The following is an 18,706-nucleotide window of genomic DNA, read 5'->3' on the forward strand; positions in this document are numbered from 1 at the left end:
GGAAAGCTTCAGTGCCATCAAACACAGCACTGCTTCAGAAAGTCCTTGGAAAGGCAGAGCATGTGCCAAAATCAAGCATTTTGATTAATTAATAACAGCTTTGCTCTCAGGTGAGTGATGGTAACCACAGGCTCCAACAGCACCTGTGGACTCCAAGTAATCAGTGACCAAGCCATCACCTGGAAAGCAGACATTTCAGGAAAGATTTCTTCACCAAAAGGGTGCCCAGGCCCTGGCACAGGCTGCCCAGGGCAGTGGTGGAGTCACCATGGACATGGTTCAGCGGTGACCGTGGCAATGTTGGGTTAACAGCTGGACTCAATGATATTAGCAGACTTTTCCCATCTGAACAATCCTCTGATTCTATGAAAAAAAACCCCTTCAAGCAGAAATTCCATGCAAGATTTGGGGGATGATGAATTTTTCACTGGTATGAGGACTTCTGAAGGGGTGATTACAGAAAACAATGATATTTCTGCTTCCTAGGTCTCCCTTTAGGAGCACAGGGATCCTGAGCAGGCTGCAGCAGCTTGGAGAGCAAAACACTTTCTGTCTCCAAAAATAAAGTCAGCTTCCCCATGACTTATAGCACATGAGGGAAACTTCCCCACCATTAATTGTCAGGACTGTGAGGTGAATTGAGCTCTAACCCAGTTTCCCCATTTCCTGTGCACACCCATTTGTCTCAGGCAGCTCCAGCAGTGGATTCAGCACTTTGTCCCTCACAGAGCACCAGCAGCTGCTGCAATAAAGGATCTGCTGTGAGGAAACTGCAAACAGCCTGGTGTGTCAGTCCTTGCTTCAGGCCTGGCTCAAAGCCCACGAGGATGGAATGAGCCCTGTTGGAGTGGCACAGCCAGGGAGCCCCTGTGTGGGAGAGCACAGCAGAGCCAAGGCACAGCCCTGGGGCAGCTCTGCACCCCCAGCCCAGCAGAGTGAGCAGGGCCAAAGCAAGAGGGTTCTGAGGCTGCTAAGGCAGCAGGCTGGGTACGGCTCTCACAGGAACATCCTCTGAGGGAGCTGTGCCTTTGGGTTGTGTCTCGTTCTGCAGGTGGGAATTGCCAGCTTCTGTGGCATTGCTTGGGGCTCCTGGCACCCCCTGTGCCCCAGTGCCACCCTGGCTGCTGGCCCCAGCTCTGCTACACACCCCAGACCTGCACCCTCAGTTCTCCTGCACTGATCACACCCTGCACCCTCCAGTACCCCAGGACCTCTGCCACCCTGCATCTCCCCCACCCAGCACTGCCTGCACCCCTCAAACACCTGCACCCCCAGCACCCTCAGCATCCCTGCAGTCTGCACCCAAACCATCCCTGCACCCCTGCAGCCTGCACCTGAACCATCACATAGACATCACCTGGGGAAACTGAGGCCTGAGGCCAAGCACAACCTCCAGAGGCACCAAAGCAGTGACTGGCCCATCACTGAAGAAAACAGCAGGTGGATGAGGTACTCCCTGTGCCCATGGAGCTCCCACCACCCACAGCAGGTGCACCTCCCTCAGGGCTGGGGCTTCAGGTCCCCCCTCACCCACTGGTGTTCCCTGAGCCTCAGGAGCCAGGGGCCCTGCTGGGGCCTTGCCACCCTTGGTGTCTCCTTGGCACACCTCCTTTGGATGCCACCAGCCCTGGGCAAGGGGCAGCTCCTATGTCACTTGGCAGTGACACCGGGGGGACAATGGGGCAGGAGGGCAGAGGGGCAGCCCCACGGGCTGGCTCTTCCCTGCTGTGTGTGCCAGTGGTCCCAGTTGCACTCCCAGGTGTGTGGGGGGCTGGGGTGCAGGTACAGGTGCAGGATTGGGGTGTGCCCCGTGGCATGGCTGGAGAGGCTGGTGCCAGCTGTGCCAGGGCACTGCCAGGGGTGCAGGGAATGCACCTGCCGGGTGTAGGTGACCGGCACAGGGTGATGGAGGTGGAGGTTCTGGGTGCAGGTGACTACCACGGGAGGCACAGGGTGATGGAGGTGAGGGTGCTGGGCACAGCGGGCACCAGGTGAAGAGGTGCTGGGGGCACAGGAGTGCAGGCTGGGGGATACTGGGGCTGCAGGAAGGCTGTGGCTGCAGGGGAGCTGGGGTCCAGGTGTGTCGGGGCACAGGGGTGGGCTCGGGGGGATGTGCAGGGCTGTGGGGGGCAGCGGTACGAGGGTGCACCCCTCCCCTCAGGCTGAGGGTGCACTCCCCTCCTCAGGATCTGGGTTACCGAGGGTCGGGGATGCCGGCAGTGACCAGGGCAGGGCTGTGGGATATTCCGGTCTGTCCGGTCTGTCCGTGCTGTCCCGGGGCCCGGCCGCTCGGTGCAGCGGCTCCTCCGGGCCGGCAGGGGGCGCGGCAGCGGGGCGGGGGAGGCGGCGCGCGGGCCCCACCCGGTGCGGCAGCAGGGCCCGCGGCGCGCGGACAATACCGGCGGCGGCTCGGCCTCCATCGGCTCCGCTCGGCCCCGATCGGCGCCGCTCGGCTCCACCCCGACTGGCCCCGCCCCGACTCGGCCTCGCTCGGCTCCGCTCGGCCTCGCTCGGCCCTGCCCGGCCCGGCCGCGCTCGGCTCGGCTCGGCCCCGTTCGGCTCGGCCCGGCCCGGCCCAGCTCCGCTTTGCTCGGCCCGGCCCGGCTCGGCTCCGCTCGGCTCAACTCGGCCCCGCTCAGCGCGGCCCGGCCCGGCCGGCACCATGCTGGCGCTTTTCAACAAGCTGCTGGACTGGTTCCGGGCGCTGTTCTGGAAGGAGGAGATGGAGCTAACCCTGGTGGGGCTGCAGTACTCGGGCAAGACCACCTTCGTCAACGTTATCGCGGTGAGCCCGGGGACGCCCCGCATCGCCCCATCCCCGAGGGGTCACGTGCCCAGCCAGGGCTTCACCCTTGGACCCCCATTGCATCCCAGCTGAACCCCATTGCATCCCAATTGCACCCCCATCGCATCCCCATTGTACCCCCGTTATACCCTCATTGTACCCCCATCGCATGTCCCCGTTGCATCCCCGCGCCTTCCGTCCCCCATTGCATCCTCATTGCATCCTAATTGCATCCCAGTTGCACCCCATTGTACCCCCATTACATCTCAATTGCACCCCCACTGCGCCCCATTGTACCTCCGTTGTATCCCCACTGCATCCCCATTGTACCCCCATTGCATGTCCCCATTGCACCCCTAGGTATTCTCTGAACGTCTCCGCCCTATCGCACTCCAGTCTGAAAATGCTTTTAGGGAGGGGATGCAGGCTGTGGGTGCGGGATGCAGCAGTGGGGTACAGTGTGGGGCACAGGGTGGGCTGCAGTGTGGGGTACAGCAGTGGGGTATACTGTGGGGTGCAGGACGGGGCACAGTATAGGATGCAGGGTGCAGCAGTGGGGTACAGTGTGGGATGCAGGGTGCGGGCCCGGGGCAGCCCAGGCCATCCGCAGCCCCGGAGCCGAGGGGGTGCTCGGGTCCGGTTCGGCCCTGCCCTGTGTCCCGGAGCCCCGGCCGTGCTCAGCGGTCGGTGCCGGTGTCGGTGCCCTGTGGGCCGGGCAGTGCCGCCCGGGCACTGCGGGAGCTCCGCTCTCGGTCCCGTAGCAGCAGCGGGCGCTTTGTCATGGTTGCTGCCGCCGCCTCAGGACGGCCCTGCCGCGCTCGATGCTGCCGGGGATCCTTCCCTTGGGGCCGATGTGGAGGTGTTTGCCTTCCTTCCTCGGGAAGCACGAGGTGCTTCACCCAGCACCGTGCTGTGGGTGCCGGCTGCACCCGAGCGGGGCAGGGCAGGGCAGCGACCCCGCCTCGGGCCCCTCAGCCCCGGCCTCTCCCCGGCCGCGCTGCCTCATCCGCGGGCTCCCGCATCCAGCACAGCTTCGGGAGCTGCTGTCCTGGATCCCGAGCCCAGGGCGTGGCTTCACCCGTGGGGATGCTCGGCAGGCTCCCCGCCGGCTTTTCGGGTTGTTCTGGGCCTCTCAGTAGTGATGGTGCAGGGCGGGAGGATCCTGAAGGGTGGGTTTGGGCTGTTCATGGAGGGAGGTGGATGCAGATCCGCCCTGGTTCCCCCACTGCCCCCTGGTTGCTCTGAAGTCTGTGCCATGGCTCCAAAGCAGGGCAAGTTCTTGGTGCTTGCTCAGGGTGCTGGAAGCTGCTGGGCTCTCAGAGGGGATTTTCAGCTCATATGGTCGCTCTGTTGCATTGCTCTTTGGGAGGTGCTGAGTGACATAAATGTCCTTCCTGAAGTGTCTAGGGGCAGAGAGAGGGCACCCCAAAATGCTTTTCATCCTGGAGATGGTGGCACTCCTGCTCTCTTGCTGGAAGTCACTTCTCAGTGCTCCAGTCTCCTGCTGGTTCCTCCCATAGGCCAACACTAGCATCTGGGGTCAGGGAGCATTTTGCATCTGGGGCAGTGACCCTGAACACCAATCCTATTTTTGGAGAACCTCTCCCTGCCATTTGCATGTTTAATAGTCAATTTTTGCAATCCCATGGCAGGGTGGGACGTGGTGGTGCCATGTGTGAGCTGCTCCTGCTCTTGGTCTGCTGGGTGCTGCTGCCTGTTAACAGCACCCAGGCTACCTTAAAAATGGCAGAGTAATTTATTGTTGGTTTTAATCACCCAGTTAAGCTGTGAAGGGTGATGGAGCTTTATCCCAGAGCTGCTGCACTGTTCTGCCTGCACAGGGCTGGAAACCCCAAGGGTTGGTGTTTCCCACATGTCTCCTCCTCTCCCAGCCACATCTGGAGCAGACAGGGCTCAGTGTGAGCTTTGTGAGATTTGCTTCTGTGAGTAAATATTTTGTACCTGGCACTTTAAATGTGGGCACTAACCCAGATTTAACTGTGGGCAAGACCCCACTGGCAGGACCCATGCACTGGGACTCTCTCTGCTTAGCCAGGATTGCTGGTGTAGGGAAAAGGGATTTTGAGGAATTACAGCAGCTCTTGAGGTGGCTGAAGTTGGCACCGTGGCCTGCTGCTCTGGCAGGTCTGTTTTGGGGTTTTTGAGACCCTCACATGGCAGTCAGGCTCATGGTGCTGAATTTGGCCTCTTAAGTTATTTGGAAAGTTCAAGTTTTGTGGCAGATGGACACAAAAAGGGGCACCAACTTTTGAGAAGATATCCTGGAAAGAGGGATTGGTTGGGCACAGTGAAACAGGAGCATGGCACAGGAAATGCCAGCTCAACAGGAACTGTCTGAGAAAGTCTGGAGGTGCCTGGCTTTAGGGTGTTGCAGTGGGGTTGTTGGAAGGGGAAATAGCTGTGATTTGGGTTTTGTGAGGGGATAAAACCTGAACTGGAGAAGTGTTTTGGGGTGTTGGAGAGATGTCACAAGAAGGGCAGAAGGTCCTTTCTGGGACCAGAGCTGCTCTGGGGGTTGGCACCATCCTTTGCTTGCCGGATTTGTAGCTGCAGCTGACTGAGGAGTGGACTCTGGTTCCCTGGCAGGTGGGCGCTCCCTCCAGCAGCCAGGCTGTGCCTGTGCCAGGCAAGGGCTTTGCTGAAGGCAGCTGTGGTCAGGGTGACTCCTCCTGGGTCACCTGCCTGGGGTGGGAACTTTGATTTTCCAGGACTTATTTTTTCTTTTCCTAGCTGTTGATAGCTGAGGTTTGAAGTCTTTCCTGCTGCAGATACACACCTGGTGTTGATTAACCCTGAAGCCAGTGGGCTCTTAGCTGCCTTTTTTCCAGTCTGGAGGTGCCATGGATGGCTCAAGGGTGTTGAGAGCTCCTCAGTGGGTGCTGGGGCCCAAAACCTGTCAGTGCAGGCCGTGGTTGGAACAAGAGGGCACTGCTGCTTTTTATCATGTGATTTCTACCTGTGCTGGAGCCTTCCAAGAGAGTGAGGGCACAAGTGCCAGGGTGTTGGATGTGGTGGGAGCTCTGGGGCACCATCCTGTGCTCCAGCCCTGCCTGGAAAGTGATTGAGACCAGTGCTGCAAGAGGGACCATGGAGCTCTTGGAGCCAGTTCAGTGGAGGCTGTGAAGATGCTGACAGGACTGGAGCATGTCTCTTATAGGGACAGGCTGAGGGAGCTGAGGCTGTTGAGCCAAACAGCCACAAAGAAATGGCTGAGAGGGGCCTTCAGCAGCGTCTGTCAGTGTCTGCAGGGAGGGCTCAGAGGATGTGCCAGGCTCTGCTCCCTGGGGCCCAGCACTGGCACAGGAGGAAGGGACAGAAACTGATGCCCAGGAAGTTCCACCTGGACATGAAGCAGAACTTCATCCCTGGGCAGTGATGGAGCCATGAACAGGCTCCCAGAGATGTGTGGAGCCCCCTCCCTGGGGACATTCCAGAGCTGTGGGGGGATCCTGGGTGAGCAGGGGGGTTGGATCACTGTGGTCCTTCCAGCCTGACCCATCCTGTGAAACCACAGCAGCCTCATGTTTGGCTCCAGGTAGGATGTGGATGGTGGATGGTGGGGCAGGTGCCAGCTCTCCAGCAGGGATCTCAGGGAAGGCATGGCCTGGGAGTGGCTCAGAACACTGCAGAGCTCAGCACCTCCTCCCACCCCTCCTCAGAGAGACACTGACCCCTTGGGCAGCCAGCTGGATGAGCCTGGGAGGGAAGGTGCAGCTCCAGGTGTGCAAGGTGCCCAGGGTTTGCTGGGGTAGAGCAGAGAGGTGCTGAGGAGGTAGCAGGGAGATGTTGTCCTGATGTATTTGCACCAGTCTGTCCTGTCACCCAGCTCTCCCAAGAGCTCTGGGTATGCCCCACTGGGTGGGAGGTGGCTGTGGTTCTCAGATTCTGCCTCAGATGCTCACCTGGGCCTTCCACAGGTGTGTCTGTGCTCCTTGCCTTCATAATGCAGAAGGTGTCAGGTTTTATGGGGGGTTCTCCATATTCCTGGAAGAGGAGGAGAATCTGGCTGAGGCATGGTCTTGTCTTCTGCTGCAAGCTCTGTCAACATGAGCCAATGAAAATGCACAGTGTGGCTTTCCTGAGATAGCATCCCAGAGTGGTTTGGGTTTGGAGGGATCTTTAAAGATCAGCTTGTCCAACACCCTCACCATTGGCAGGCACATACAGGCACCTTCCTCTGGACTGGTTTGCTCCCAGCCCCATCCAGCCTGACCTTGAACATTCCCAGGGATGGGGCAGCCACACTTTCTCTGGCTAACCTGTGCCAGGGCCCCACCTCAATCATAAAACATTTCTTTTTTATATCTTATATATAATTTTCCCTCCTTGTTAGAGCTTGGACACGGTTTGGAAGGGCCTCGAGTGCCACCTGGCAGGAGTGGCAGGCTGGGCAGTTTTGGGCAGTGATGGGACACCCCACCCAAGGTGCTTTGGGCTCCTGCCTCTGTCCCAGGGAGGGCCATGCTCTGGTGATGGAGACACAACTGCAGAGAGCAGGGCTGGGTTCCAGCTCTGCCATCTTGTCCCTCTGGGGAGCAGGGCTGCAGAGCAGCCTGCAGTGATGGATCTAGAGCAGGTCACATCACTCCAGTGCCATCCTGTGCTGGGACAGGGTGACACCATGGTGAGGAGCAGGGCCTGGCCACCTCAGCCCTGTGTGCTGCTCACCGGAGCAGGGAGGCTGAGGTGGCTTCTCTGCATGTGCCAGTGAGCCTGCATGTCCCAGGCCCTGTCTGTCAGGGGTGATGGCTGAAGTGTCCATCAGGGGGTGTGGTGTCCATGTGCATGTGTCAGGATGGGCTCAGCATGACCTGGGGGCAACACTTACAATAACCCTTCACTTTGCCCTGGCAGAAGCTGAATTCTGGCCACCTCTCCCAGTGACCCAACTAGAAAGTCTTGGGGCAGGACAGAAAGGTCTCTTACCTTCCAGGCAGGGCACCAAGGCAGAGTGGTTTGGGCAGAGCAGTGGGTGACCCTGGCAAAACAAGCAATGAACTGGAGTCTGTAAAGACCCGACCTGCATTTGTGGCCACAAAATCCATCTTGCCTGCAACAATTTTTGTGCTTCCCAGTGGAATTGGGTTGGACTCGAACTTGAAGGTCTCTTCCAACTCAGTCATTCTTGAATTCTCTGAATTCTGTTGTTTAGCACTTGGTGTGGCTTGGCATCATCTTCAGGGTGAGCATGGATGCTATGTCCATTACATAACCAGAATTTGGGGGAAGAATGTGTCCAGTGAAGCCTTTGCTTGTCTCCATCTGGGTGCTCCCTGCTCTCCTGGCAGTGGAGCTGTGGATGGCTGGACCCTGCAGGGAGCTGAAAATGTGTTGAAGGCACCAGCACCAGGGTGGTTGGAGAGGGAAGAGGAAACTCTTGTGTTTCCAGCACTGGGAGCTGCTTTCAGAGAGCAGCTGATGCAGGATGAGCTGATGGAGGAGGAGCAAGATGCCTCTGTGGGTGATGGGACAGCACGTGGGAGCCATCCTGGGGCATCGTGCCTTGCATTCCCTGCTCAGCCTGTTCTGGACAGCTCAGGCAGTTCTGTTGTGGCTCCATGGACAGCCTGGAGGCAGGAGCTGCAGTGGGAGGGGGGTTTGGGGCAGGAGCAGGGCTGTGCTCACTCACACAGACATGCTCTGTCCCACTTGTGGAAGAAAGAAGAGGTGATTCCTGGCTCCTGCAGCTCACCCCTTCCTGGAAGAAACTTCTGTCACATGGGAACTTTCTCTGGTGTGGCTTTTGCACAGCCAGCAGATGCCATGATGTGTCTGCAATCCCTGAGGGAAGTGCCTGCAGCTTCCAAGAGCTCTTCAGCAACTGCTCTCTGTGCCCAATGATCAAAGCCTGAAAATTCTTTAATTTCACAGAGCTCAGCTGTGTGTTAAACCTCAGCCCATAGCAGATGTGCCCTGTGGATCCCTGCCTGCCTCCCCTCCTCTCCCCATGCCCTTCCCCACAGCTCTGTGTGGGTGCAGCATGGCCTGAGCACCCCTTGGCTGCTGGCTTGTGCTGCTGGATGCAAAAGGGATGTGAAAAAGGGAAGCAGGGGACATTGCAGAGCCTTTGGAACAGCTCAGGAAATCCCTGGGGACTTGCTGATGTGGTGCATCTGGAGGAGCCACAGGCTCAGCCAGGCACAAAAATCTGTTTATGCCAAAATAGCATAAACTGACTTCCTGTTTGAGGTTTGTGTTAACTAAGAGAAAAGCCCTCAAGAAACTGAGGATTTTAAGGCAGCAAAGACCTGCTACGATGAGTTTGGCCATGGTTGGTGGTTCCTGCAGGTTTCTGGCACTGATGGCTGAAATCCCCAAGGCTGCACTATCCTGGCTGTTAAACATCCTGCCCTACTGGCTCCTCTGCATTCCCCAGCATCCCCCAGGATGCATTTACAGGCCATAATCCTAGTTTGAGGTGAAGGGCTGTGCCAGCTCCTCTCTCCTGCCCCAGAGCTGCCACATCCCTGCCTGTGATGTCCCTCTGTGCTGCTCCACCTGGGCCCATCCTGCACCCTTGGGATTTGAGCAGCACACTGGGGTGGGCTTTGCCAGACTCTCAGAGATGAGTGATGAGATGGTGGCTCTCAATGGAGGGTGAACATTCTGTGTGTGTTAAGAGAAGTTTTGTAGATGCAGAGTTGTGTTACTGTGAGGTGTCCCCCTCCTCATTGTTATCATGGGATGGCCTTGGTACTCAGGCATTGGGAGGGTTGGCTTGTTACTATGGCAACACCTGAGCTCCACCCAAGGTGTGAGAAAGTGACAGCAAGGAAGGGGTTAACTGACAGGACTTTAAGGGGGTCTAGAGATATAAAAGGGGGAGCATCCATTTTGAAGATGAGCACATGGTTGATAGTCATGGGGGCTCCCAGTGCTGTAATTTTACCTTATTTCGTATTTTTGTTGTATTTGTTAAGGTTTAATAAATCATTAACATTTTAAAAGTGAGGGTTGTTTCTCACAGGACCCCTTGGTGTGTGCTGGGCACGGGGCTGGTGAGCCAGCACCAGCAGAGGGATGGCTCCTGCTCACTGCTCCAACAAGCTTGACCTGTTCCACAGCAGGCTGGGCTGCTGCAGCCCCACAGGGATCTCATCATCTGCTGCATAAACTCAGCAGACATTGGAGCAGCCCTGGAGCAGCTCTAGGGGGCCCTTTGTGATCCCCAAGTGACCCAGCACAGGCAGGGTGCACAACTGGGGGAGCAGTGCAGACAGCTCTCCCTTGAAAGCAGAAGTCAGTCTGGTTTGAGCTGGGCCATGAACCATCCAAAGCAGAAACATGAACCGTGCTGGTGCCCCCAGGTCCTGCAGCTGGAGAGGAGGTGGGGCAGGAGGTGCCTCCCTGGGTGGGGGGCCCAGCCTGAAAGCCCAGGGCTGCCTGACCAGAGGTCCCTGCAGAGGAGCAAGGTCTCAGCCTCCTCCACAGAGGGTTTGAGAGAGCTGGGATGGGTAAACCCGCAGCCCATGGGGACAGCAGTGGGTCCAGGGATGGGGGTGGCAGCTGGCTGAGGGTTGGGGCTGCACTGGGGCACCCAGGGCACCTGTGCCCGTTGCAGCAGCCATTGTGTCCCATGGTTTAGGAATGGTATTCCCCAGTTTGGTATTCCCCAGTTTGGTGCTCCCACTCCTGTTAGCTGTTGGCTGCCTCTTGCTTCCCCTTCCTCTCCAGCTGGAAGCACAAAAGGCAAAGGTGATGGGTTGAGACAAGAACAATTTACTAAAAACAGCAACGAGATAAGAATACACTGAGAGCAACACTGCTAATAAGAAAAGTGTACAAAGGGTGATTTACATGCAAAATGCTCAGCAAGCCTGGCACAATGACACAATGGCTTCCCTCTGCCCACCAGGCTTTCTCCCACTGGAAAAGAGCAGCATTCCCATGGTCATGGTGGAACCTTGTCTCCTGGGCTCTGTGCTCCTGGCATGGACCTATCCCAGGCTGTCAGCCTTGCTGCCCTGGCCCCATCCTCCACCTCCTAACACTGTCCCCCCTTGTTCTTGCAGTCAGGACAGTTCAATGAGGACATGATCCCAACAGTGGGCTTCAACATGAGGAAGATCACCAAAGGAAATGTCACCATAAAGGTAAGATTGTAGTTACTGCTGGTGAGGGCTCTTGGGATGAAGGGTGAAGGTGAAGATTGGTGATTCTTCTTCTGAAGGTGGAAGAATTCCAGGGATCCCAGCTGCAGCTCACGGAATAGAAGCATGGCAGCATTAAGGGTGGAAAGTCCCTTTAAGATCAAGTCCAAGCAGGAGTGCCATGCCCACCACTAAACTGTGTGTCCAAGTGCCACATCCAGGTGTTTTGTTAACATTTCCAGTGATTCCACCACCTGGAAGTGAAAGATTTGCCCTGTTAGGGTCCTGCAGGTACCCACCAGAGGAGGTGGTGGAAGGGCTGTAGGGGATCCAGACTTGTGCAGTGAGAGCCAGTGGAGGTTTCCTTGGATCTCTGGCTTGCTGGTAGCAACTTGTGGATGTGGTCACCTTGCTAAGGGTGGCAGTGCTGGGAAAAACAAGTCATGGCCTGCAGTAGTGGTCTCTGCCTTGGGAGCAGAGGAAGAGGAGGGTTCTACCTGTTCTAGATTTTTCCAGGGCTGGGGTTATACTGGGAAATAGCTGTTGGACAGGCTTGAAAAGCTGGCTGGGGGACCTCTGGCTGCTGCAGGAACACTTTTGAGTGTGCTGAATGTTCTTAAATGGGAAATGGCAGGAGGTGTGATGGGCATGGGGGGGAGGTGGGCCAGGGGTCCCTCTGTGCCAGCACAGGCACACACAGGGGGGTTCAGCATCCTCCAGCTCCCCTGCCTGAGGGTTCTCCCTTCTTTATCAGGTCAGGGGCCTCCTCTGAGGTTTGGTGCAGAGCCAGAATGCCCCAGGTGGGGAGGAAGGGTGTGGGGCAGGAGTGTGGGGTGCTGGGCACGGTGCCAGGGTAACAGTGCCAGTTAACAGTGCCATGTCCCTGTCACAGCTCTGGGACATCGGGGGACAGCCGCGGTTCCGCAGCATGTGGGAGCGATACTGCCGTGGAGTGAGTGCCATTGTGTGAGTATCCTGAGCCCTGCTGTGTCCCCCTGCCATGGAGTGAGTGTCCTGAGCCCTGCTGTGTCCCCCTGCTGTCACCCCCTGCCATTGTGTGAGTATCCTGAGCCCTGCTGTGTCCCCCTGCCATGGTGTGAGTGTCCTGAGCCCTGCTACATCCCCCTGCCATCCTCTGAGTGTCCCAGAGCCCTCCTGTCACCCCGTGCCCCCGTGCCATGGTGTGAGTGTCCCAGAGCCCTGCTGTCACCCCCTGTCACTGTGTGAGTGTCCCTGAGCCCTGCTGTCACCCCCTGCTGTCACCCCCTGCTGCTGCTGCTGAGCCTTGCCAGGGGCTGGGCCATCACCCCCCTGGGCTGCTCCGGTGCCTTTGCTGCCCGAGCTGGAATCCGTGTCAGGAGCTGGAATCACTGAATTACTGAATGATCATGAAGGTTGGAAAAGGCCTCTGAGATCATTAAGTCCAGCCATTAACCCAACACCACCATATTTATCCCCAGATGTTTTTTGAATACCTCCAGGGATGGTGACTCTACCACTGCCTTGAACAGCCTGTTCCAGGGCCTGGCCACCCTTCTAGGGGAGAATTTTTCCCTAATATCCAACCCAAACCTCCCCTTGTCCAACTTCAGGCCATTTCTTGTGGTTCTGTTGCTTGTTTCCTGGGAGGAGAGCCTGACCCCCACCTGGCTCCATCCTCCTGTCAGGGAATTGGAAAGACAAGAAAGTCCCCCTTGAGCCTCCTTATTTCCAGATAGTTCCCCTGGGGACTGATGTGTACATGGGCTCTACACAGGTCCCTGCAGCTGTGCCAGACCCTCCTCTTCCCTTGCAGCATCCCTCAGTCCAGCTCTGTTCCCCAGCTCCCCCTTCCAGGCTCCCCCGCATGCTCTGTGCTGGCTGCTCACCACAGGGGCTCAGCCCTTCCCCCAGGAGAGGCTGCTTTCCAGCTCAGGATGTTTGTGTGCTGCCAGATTAATCTTGTGCTGAGAGCAGGAGTCTCACCTGCTCCTGACTCAGCAAACCTGAGTGTCCCTGGCTGTCCCCTGCTTGCAAACAGTGCAGGAAAAGCAATGCCAGGGAGTCCAGGGAGAGCATAGCAAGGCACTCATGGGAAGCAGCTTGCCTGTTCCAAAGGACAAATACTGATCTTGGGACACCATACTGGGGTTACTTAAACCCAGACAGAAAATAAGATTTATGGGATCTTTCCCAAGTGACCATCCCCTGAGATTTGGAGGGCTGCTTTCTGTGCTGCCCTTCCCAATTCTAAACCTTAGCAGGTGAGGAGGAGTGTGGTACTGCTTGTTCTGCACGTTGGGACATGGCCTTGCACCTGCAGAGTGTTTTTATTACACTTTTTATTACAATGAGCTTTGCTGGAAATGACAAAATCTCTGTCCTTTCACCCCTTCTGCTGCCTCCTTCCATAATGTCATCATTTTGTGGTTGTCAGGAAACAAAAGGACCTGTCAGCATCCACGCCACACTCCAGTCTGCCCTCATCATCACATCAAGCTGTGTCAGGTGCCTTTCCCTTTGCTCTCAGCTCCCCCCTGTGCCCAACATGCCAAGGGCTGGGGCTGTCCCTGGGAGTGTTTTTCCCTCTTGGCACACATTCCCATTTTCCTGTGTTAAGCACTTTAGTAGTTAGGGCTTTTCCTATTTTCCTGTTTTTAAATAATTTTTAAAAGTTATTTTAAAAGTTTTCTATTAATTAATTTGGAGGCTGAGCAAAAGTGAACTGAGCTGTCTTAGGATTTTTACAAACTAGCTAGGATTTATCTCTGCCTCTAGAATTTCCTAGCAAAGGACATTGTTGTGGAATGTATTCCTATTTTTAAATAACTCCCCAAAGCCTGATGAGCTGGTGTTTCTCACCCCTTCTTTCCCAGCTTCTTGATCTTTGAATTCAAGGCTGCTTTGATCAATTCCTCACCCAAGTTTTGGCTTCACTGACATCATGTGCAGAATAAAAGTTGGCCTTTAAGAACAAAATCCTCTCCCAAATCTCCTGTTCTGCTCAGAGAAGCATTGGTGGCCACCAGCTTCACATCCACATGCTCCATGGCCCCTCCCAAGATTACCCCATTGATGGATGAGGAGGTCCTTCCCCTTCTTGGATCATCATCACCTCTGCATCCTCAGCTTCTGCTGCCTGCTCTGCTTGTCCTGGGTGTTTACAGGGCAGCTCCATGTGCATGTTGGACACTAAGTGTGTCCTGCAGCTCCTGCCTGGCCTTCCCTCACCCACCCTGTCACCTGCAGAGACAAGGATGAGGTGTTCCCCCACTCCCCTGGGAGACATGAGGGGCTCTCAGCTCCACAGCCATCCTTGGGAAGAGGTGAAGAGGTGGAAGGATCCTGTTATCAACCCCATCCATGTGCTGGCCCTGTTCCCAGTGAGCTGCCATGGGAGGAGGTTTGGGGTGGCACAGACACAGCATGGAGATCTGGGCACCTGTGCTCAGGGCTGTCCTTTCCCTTGCAGGTACATGGTGGATGCTGCTGACCAGGAGAAGATTGAGGCCTCTAAGAATGAGCTGCACAACCTGCTGGACAAGCCCCAGCTGCAGGGCATCCCGGTGAGCCTCAGTCCTGCTGCCCAGGCTGGCACTGCCAGGGCCTGCAGAGCACATCCAGGGAGGGCTCCCCTTCCTTGGAGCCATCACCTCCCTGCTGCACTCTGAGGGACCAGCTGGGACAGTGACACTTCCTAGGGCAGAACTGGGTCCAGCAACACGGAGGGAACTTTGGGGCAGAGAGCACAGATCAGGCCCCCTGGGTGAAATCCCCTCTCACATGGATTTACACTGATTTGTGCTGTGTCAGGAAGGGGCTGTCTCCTGTGAGAGGGGCAGTTGGACTGTGACAGGTGCAGGAGGTGGGACATGGGGTTGTGGCATGTGCCGGAGGTGGGACATGTCACAGGTGTGCTGTACCTGTGTGTTGCAGCCTGAATTGCTGCTAGTAAAGTCCAGAGTAAAGAAGCAAAAAGAGCCTTTGAATAATATCCACAGATGTTTAATTCAGCTGCACAGTGAGGTGTTCAGGTCCCAGCACACACACCTGGAGAGTTCTGCTTTCTCCAGGGGCCTGGGCACTGACCCTGGTCTTGGGCAGTACAAAGGTGTCTTGGTTTGGAAAGATAGGAATCTGCTAAGGAAGGCAGGAGCCTCCCCTGAAATGGAGAATGTAAACCCTCCCTACCCCTCTGAATTGCTATAAATTTTCAATTAAGGGCTCTCAGGCAAAAATATGGGAGTAGGAAATAACAGTTCTTTAATAGGGAAGAAAATAAAAAGATAAAATAAACAATGCAGTAAATCAAACCAACACTGCCAGAGTCAGAACACAGCCTGACACCCTGTGGGTCAGGGTGCTGGCAGCAGTCCCATTGGAATTGTGGCTCAGCCCTCCTGCAGTGTCAGGGCTGGTTCTGCTGGAGCAGGGATCCTGGAGAAAGGTGCAGTCTCTGCCTCTGAAGATCCAGAGGAAGAAGAGGCAGCTGCTGTTCCTCTGGGCAATCCAGTGCAGAAGCTGTGCTGGTGTTCCAGAATCTCCAGATTCTATCCGGGTAGGAATGCTTGGCTCCTCCCTCTGGGCTCACACCTCCCAATGGGATGCTGTAGTTCTTATCAGCCATGCAGTGACATTCAATAGCTGTTATCAGCAGATGTCCCCTCAGAGGGAGGAGTGATTGTGATCACTCAGAGAGAGATAAGGCAAACTGCCCACTTGACAAAAGATAATCTGCCATACAGATGGTAATTGAAAACATCTTGCATTGCAATCTGGAACAAAAGGTGAGGGCCAGTCAGGGAATAGGGAAAGTGTGGCTCAGGAACATAGGAGCAGACATAGGAACAGGGGAAGGAGCCAGTGGGGTCTAACAGCTTTTTGAGGGAAGCTTCTTGTGTCTCCCTAGACCAGGGAATGCCCTCCAGGGTCTCCACACCTGAGGGGTGGCTGTGCACCAGCTATCCCAAATCAGCATCCTTTGGAAGGAGCTAACTGAAGACTTGCCATGGATCCCAAATGCCCCTGCCAGCTAAATTCAGCTCCTGGCACACCAGGCTGCAGTCCCAGGCCTCTGGAGGCTCTGCTCTGAGAGAGGGTCCTGATGAAACCGGGCTGGGAGAGATGCTCACCCTGAGCTGCTGCAGAGCCCAGTGCAGGCTGGCACTCCCCCTGTCAGTGATGGCACACACCAGTGATGGCACAAACAGCTGGCTCTGCTTTGGGCTGTCTGCCTGCACTGTGGGGTCTGCCCAGCACCCAGGGCTGGCTCCTGCTGGATGGAGTCAGTGTCAGACATTTCATTTTCTGCTCAGAGACAGGAGAGGCTCCTGGGAGGGTGTCCTGGTGCCACAGCAGATGCTGCAGAGAGGATGAGCTGTGGGGCCATGAGCACTGGGAGCAGGGAGTGCCCAGGAGATGCTGGTGCCCTCCAGAGAGGATGAGCTGTGGTGTGACTGTGTTCACAGGGGTCCCAAGATGAGGGAAGAGATGAGGATCTGACTCCATGTTTCAGAAGGCTTGATTTATTATTTTATGGTATATAGTTTATTAAAACTATACTAAAAGAATAGAAGAAAGGATTTCATCAGAAGGCTGGCTAAGAATAGAATAGCAAAGAATGATAACAAAGGCTTGTGGCTCTGACACACGGTCCAAGCCAGCTGACTGTGATTGGCCATTAATTAGAAACAACCACATGAGACCAATCACAGATGCACCTGTTGCATTCCACAGCAGCAGATAACCATTGTTTACATTTTGTTTTTAAGGCTTCTCAGCTTCTCAGGAAGAAAAATCCTAAGGAAAGGATTTTTCATAAAAGTTATCTGTGACACTGTGGGGCCATGAGCACTGGGAGCAGGGAGTGCCCAGGAGATGCTGTGCAGGGCTAATTAAGGCAGTTAATTGAAGTGCTCTGCCTCCTGAGAGCTGCTGAAGGGGTTTGTCTGCCTGGGACATCCCAGTGGAGCAGCCAGGGCTGTGTGGTGGCACAAGCAGGTCCCTGCCTGGTCTGGTGCCAGGTTCTTCAGGTGTCCCCTGTCCTGCCTTGCAGGTCCTGGTCCTAGGCAACAAGAGGGACCTGCCCGGTGCCTTGGATGAGAAGGAGCTCATTGAGAAGATGTAAGTGTGCCAGTGTCACCTGGGGGTGTGACACAGTGTGCCAGTGTCCCCCTGGGGCACAGATGGGTGACACAGTGTCCCCCTGGGGCACAGGGGTGTGACACAGTGTGACCCCTCCCCATTCTGCCGTGTCCCCCCCGGAACAGTTGCCCATCTGAGGTGGCACTGTGAGCCTGGGGTGGCACTGTGAGCCTGAGGTGGCACTGAGGGCCTGGGGTGGCAGTGGGGTGGCACTGTGAGCCTGGGGTGGCACTGAGGGCCTGGGGTGGCTGGCAGACACGAGTGGCTGAGGATGATGTCTGAGGTGACACCTTGTGGAGACACAGAGGAGCTGGAGGCAGCAGTGCCAGGGCTGGTGCCACACGGTGGCGTGGGGGCCTGGCACAGCGTGGCACTGCCTGCTGGAGCTGGTGTGCCCCAGATACTGCCCTGACAGTGGGACTGGGCTCCTCCACAGGGAAAATCTGGGATGCTGCAGTGACTCACAGCACTTCCTGCCCTTCAGCCACCTCCCAGAGCGCCTCTGGACCTGGGCTGCCATTGCTGCTTCTGTGCAGCTGCCATTGCTGCTCCTGTGCAGCTGCCATTGCTGCTTCTGTGCAGCTGCCATGCAGCCAGCCCTCCCAAAACCTCCCTGCCCATCTGCAGGGCTGGGGGGACATGTGGAATTTGTTGGTTGGGGTCTCTGTGGGGTCGGGTCCCTCCTGCCCTGTCACACAGCCCCCCCTGAGCACCCCCAGGCATGGAGCCCTGGTGCCTGACCCTCACACAGCTCCTGGGGAGCTGCTGCCCTGCCCTGTGCCCTGTCTCAGAGCACAGAGAGACCCTTCAGGGGCTGCCCAGGGTGTCTGCCACAGCCACCCCACCCAGCCCAGAGTGTGCAGCCAGACCTGCTCCCTCCCCCAGGAACCTCTCTGCCATCCAGGACCGAGAGATCTGTTGCTATTCCATCTCCTGCAAAGAAAAGGACAACATTGGTGAGTGCTGGGGGCAGGGGGGGTGTTAGCTGGGTACAGGGGGAGGGGACAGGCAGAGACAGAGGCTCTGAGTGTCCCCTTGCCTCTGCAGACATCACCCTACAGTGGCTTATCCAGCACTCGAAGTCCAGGCGGAGCTGAGGGCCCTGGCTGGATGGGAGCTGCCGTTGTCCCAGCCCATCCCCTCCCTCCTGCTCTGTCCCTCCAGCTCTCTCTCTAGATGGGTATTTTTAGGGGACCCCAGGCTCTGCTGACATTGGGGCAGAGTCCTTGTTTTTATTGTAAAGAAGATGTCTGACTGCCCTCCTGTCCCCTGTCTTCTCCTGCCCTCCCTTCCTCCATTTTGGCACTGTTCTGTTGTTGTCTGTGTATACAGTATATATATATGTATATATATTTTAATTTTTTAATTTAAGGGATAGTGCTGTTATTAAATTGGGCCCTGTGAGCAGTAGGAAAGCTGGGGCTCCCCAAGGCCAGCCAGGGGTCAGCGTTGGGAGGAGGAGGAGGAGGAGGGTGGTAGCAGAAGGCAGCCCTTGGGGATGGGGCTGTGCCAGCTGCAGGCTGGTCCCTGGGGCTCCCCTTGCCCTTCTCTGGGTGTCCTGCTGCTGCCTCCAGGCAAGGACCACCCGGGGATGTTGGGGGTGCCCACCTTGCCCTGCCTGCCTTGGGTTTGGGGAGATGTGTCAATGCCACCTGCAGGCTCCTCCCCCCTCTGGGGGACAGGGATT

At 56.5% G+C, this 18,706-nt stretch overlaps 1 protein-coding gene across 1 annotated transcript; it reads left to right on the forward strand.

Moving 5' to 3' along the window:
• Positions 1-2,571: 2,571 nt before the first annotated feature.
• Positions 2,572-18,155, forward strand: ARL8A (ADP ribosylation factor like GTPase 8A). The gene is made up of 7 exons (XM_058039637.1): positions 2,572-2,785; positions 10,819-10,899; positions 11,789-11,862; positions 14,348-14,441; positions 16,931-16,998; positions 17,905-17,975; positions 18,067-18,155. Exons 1-7 carry the CDS (start codon positions 2,663-2,665, stop codon positions 18,114-18,116), a joined length of 561 nt encoding a protein of 186 aa, XP_057895620.1. The 5' UTR covers positions 2,572-2,662; the 3' UTR covers positions 18,117-18,155.
• Positions 18,156-18,706: the final 551 nt, after the last annotated feature.

The sequence above is a fragment of the Melospiza georgiana genome, chromosome 23 (assembly GCF_028018845.1).
Source record: "Melospiza georgiana isolate bMelGeo1 chromosome 23, bMelGeo1.pri, whole genome shotgun sequence".
Taxonomy (NCBI): domain Eukaryota; kingdom Metazoa; phylum Chordata; class Aves; order Passeriformes; family Passerellidae; genus Melospiza; species Melospiza georgiana.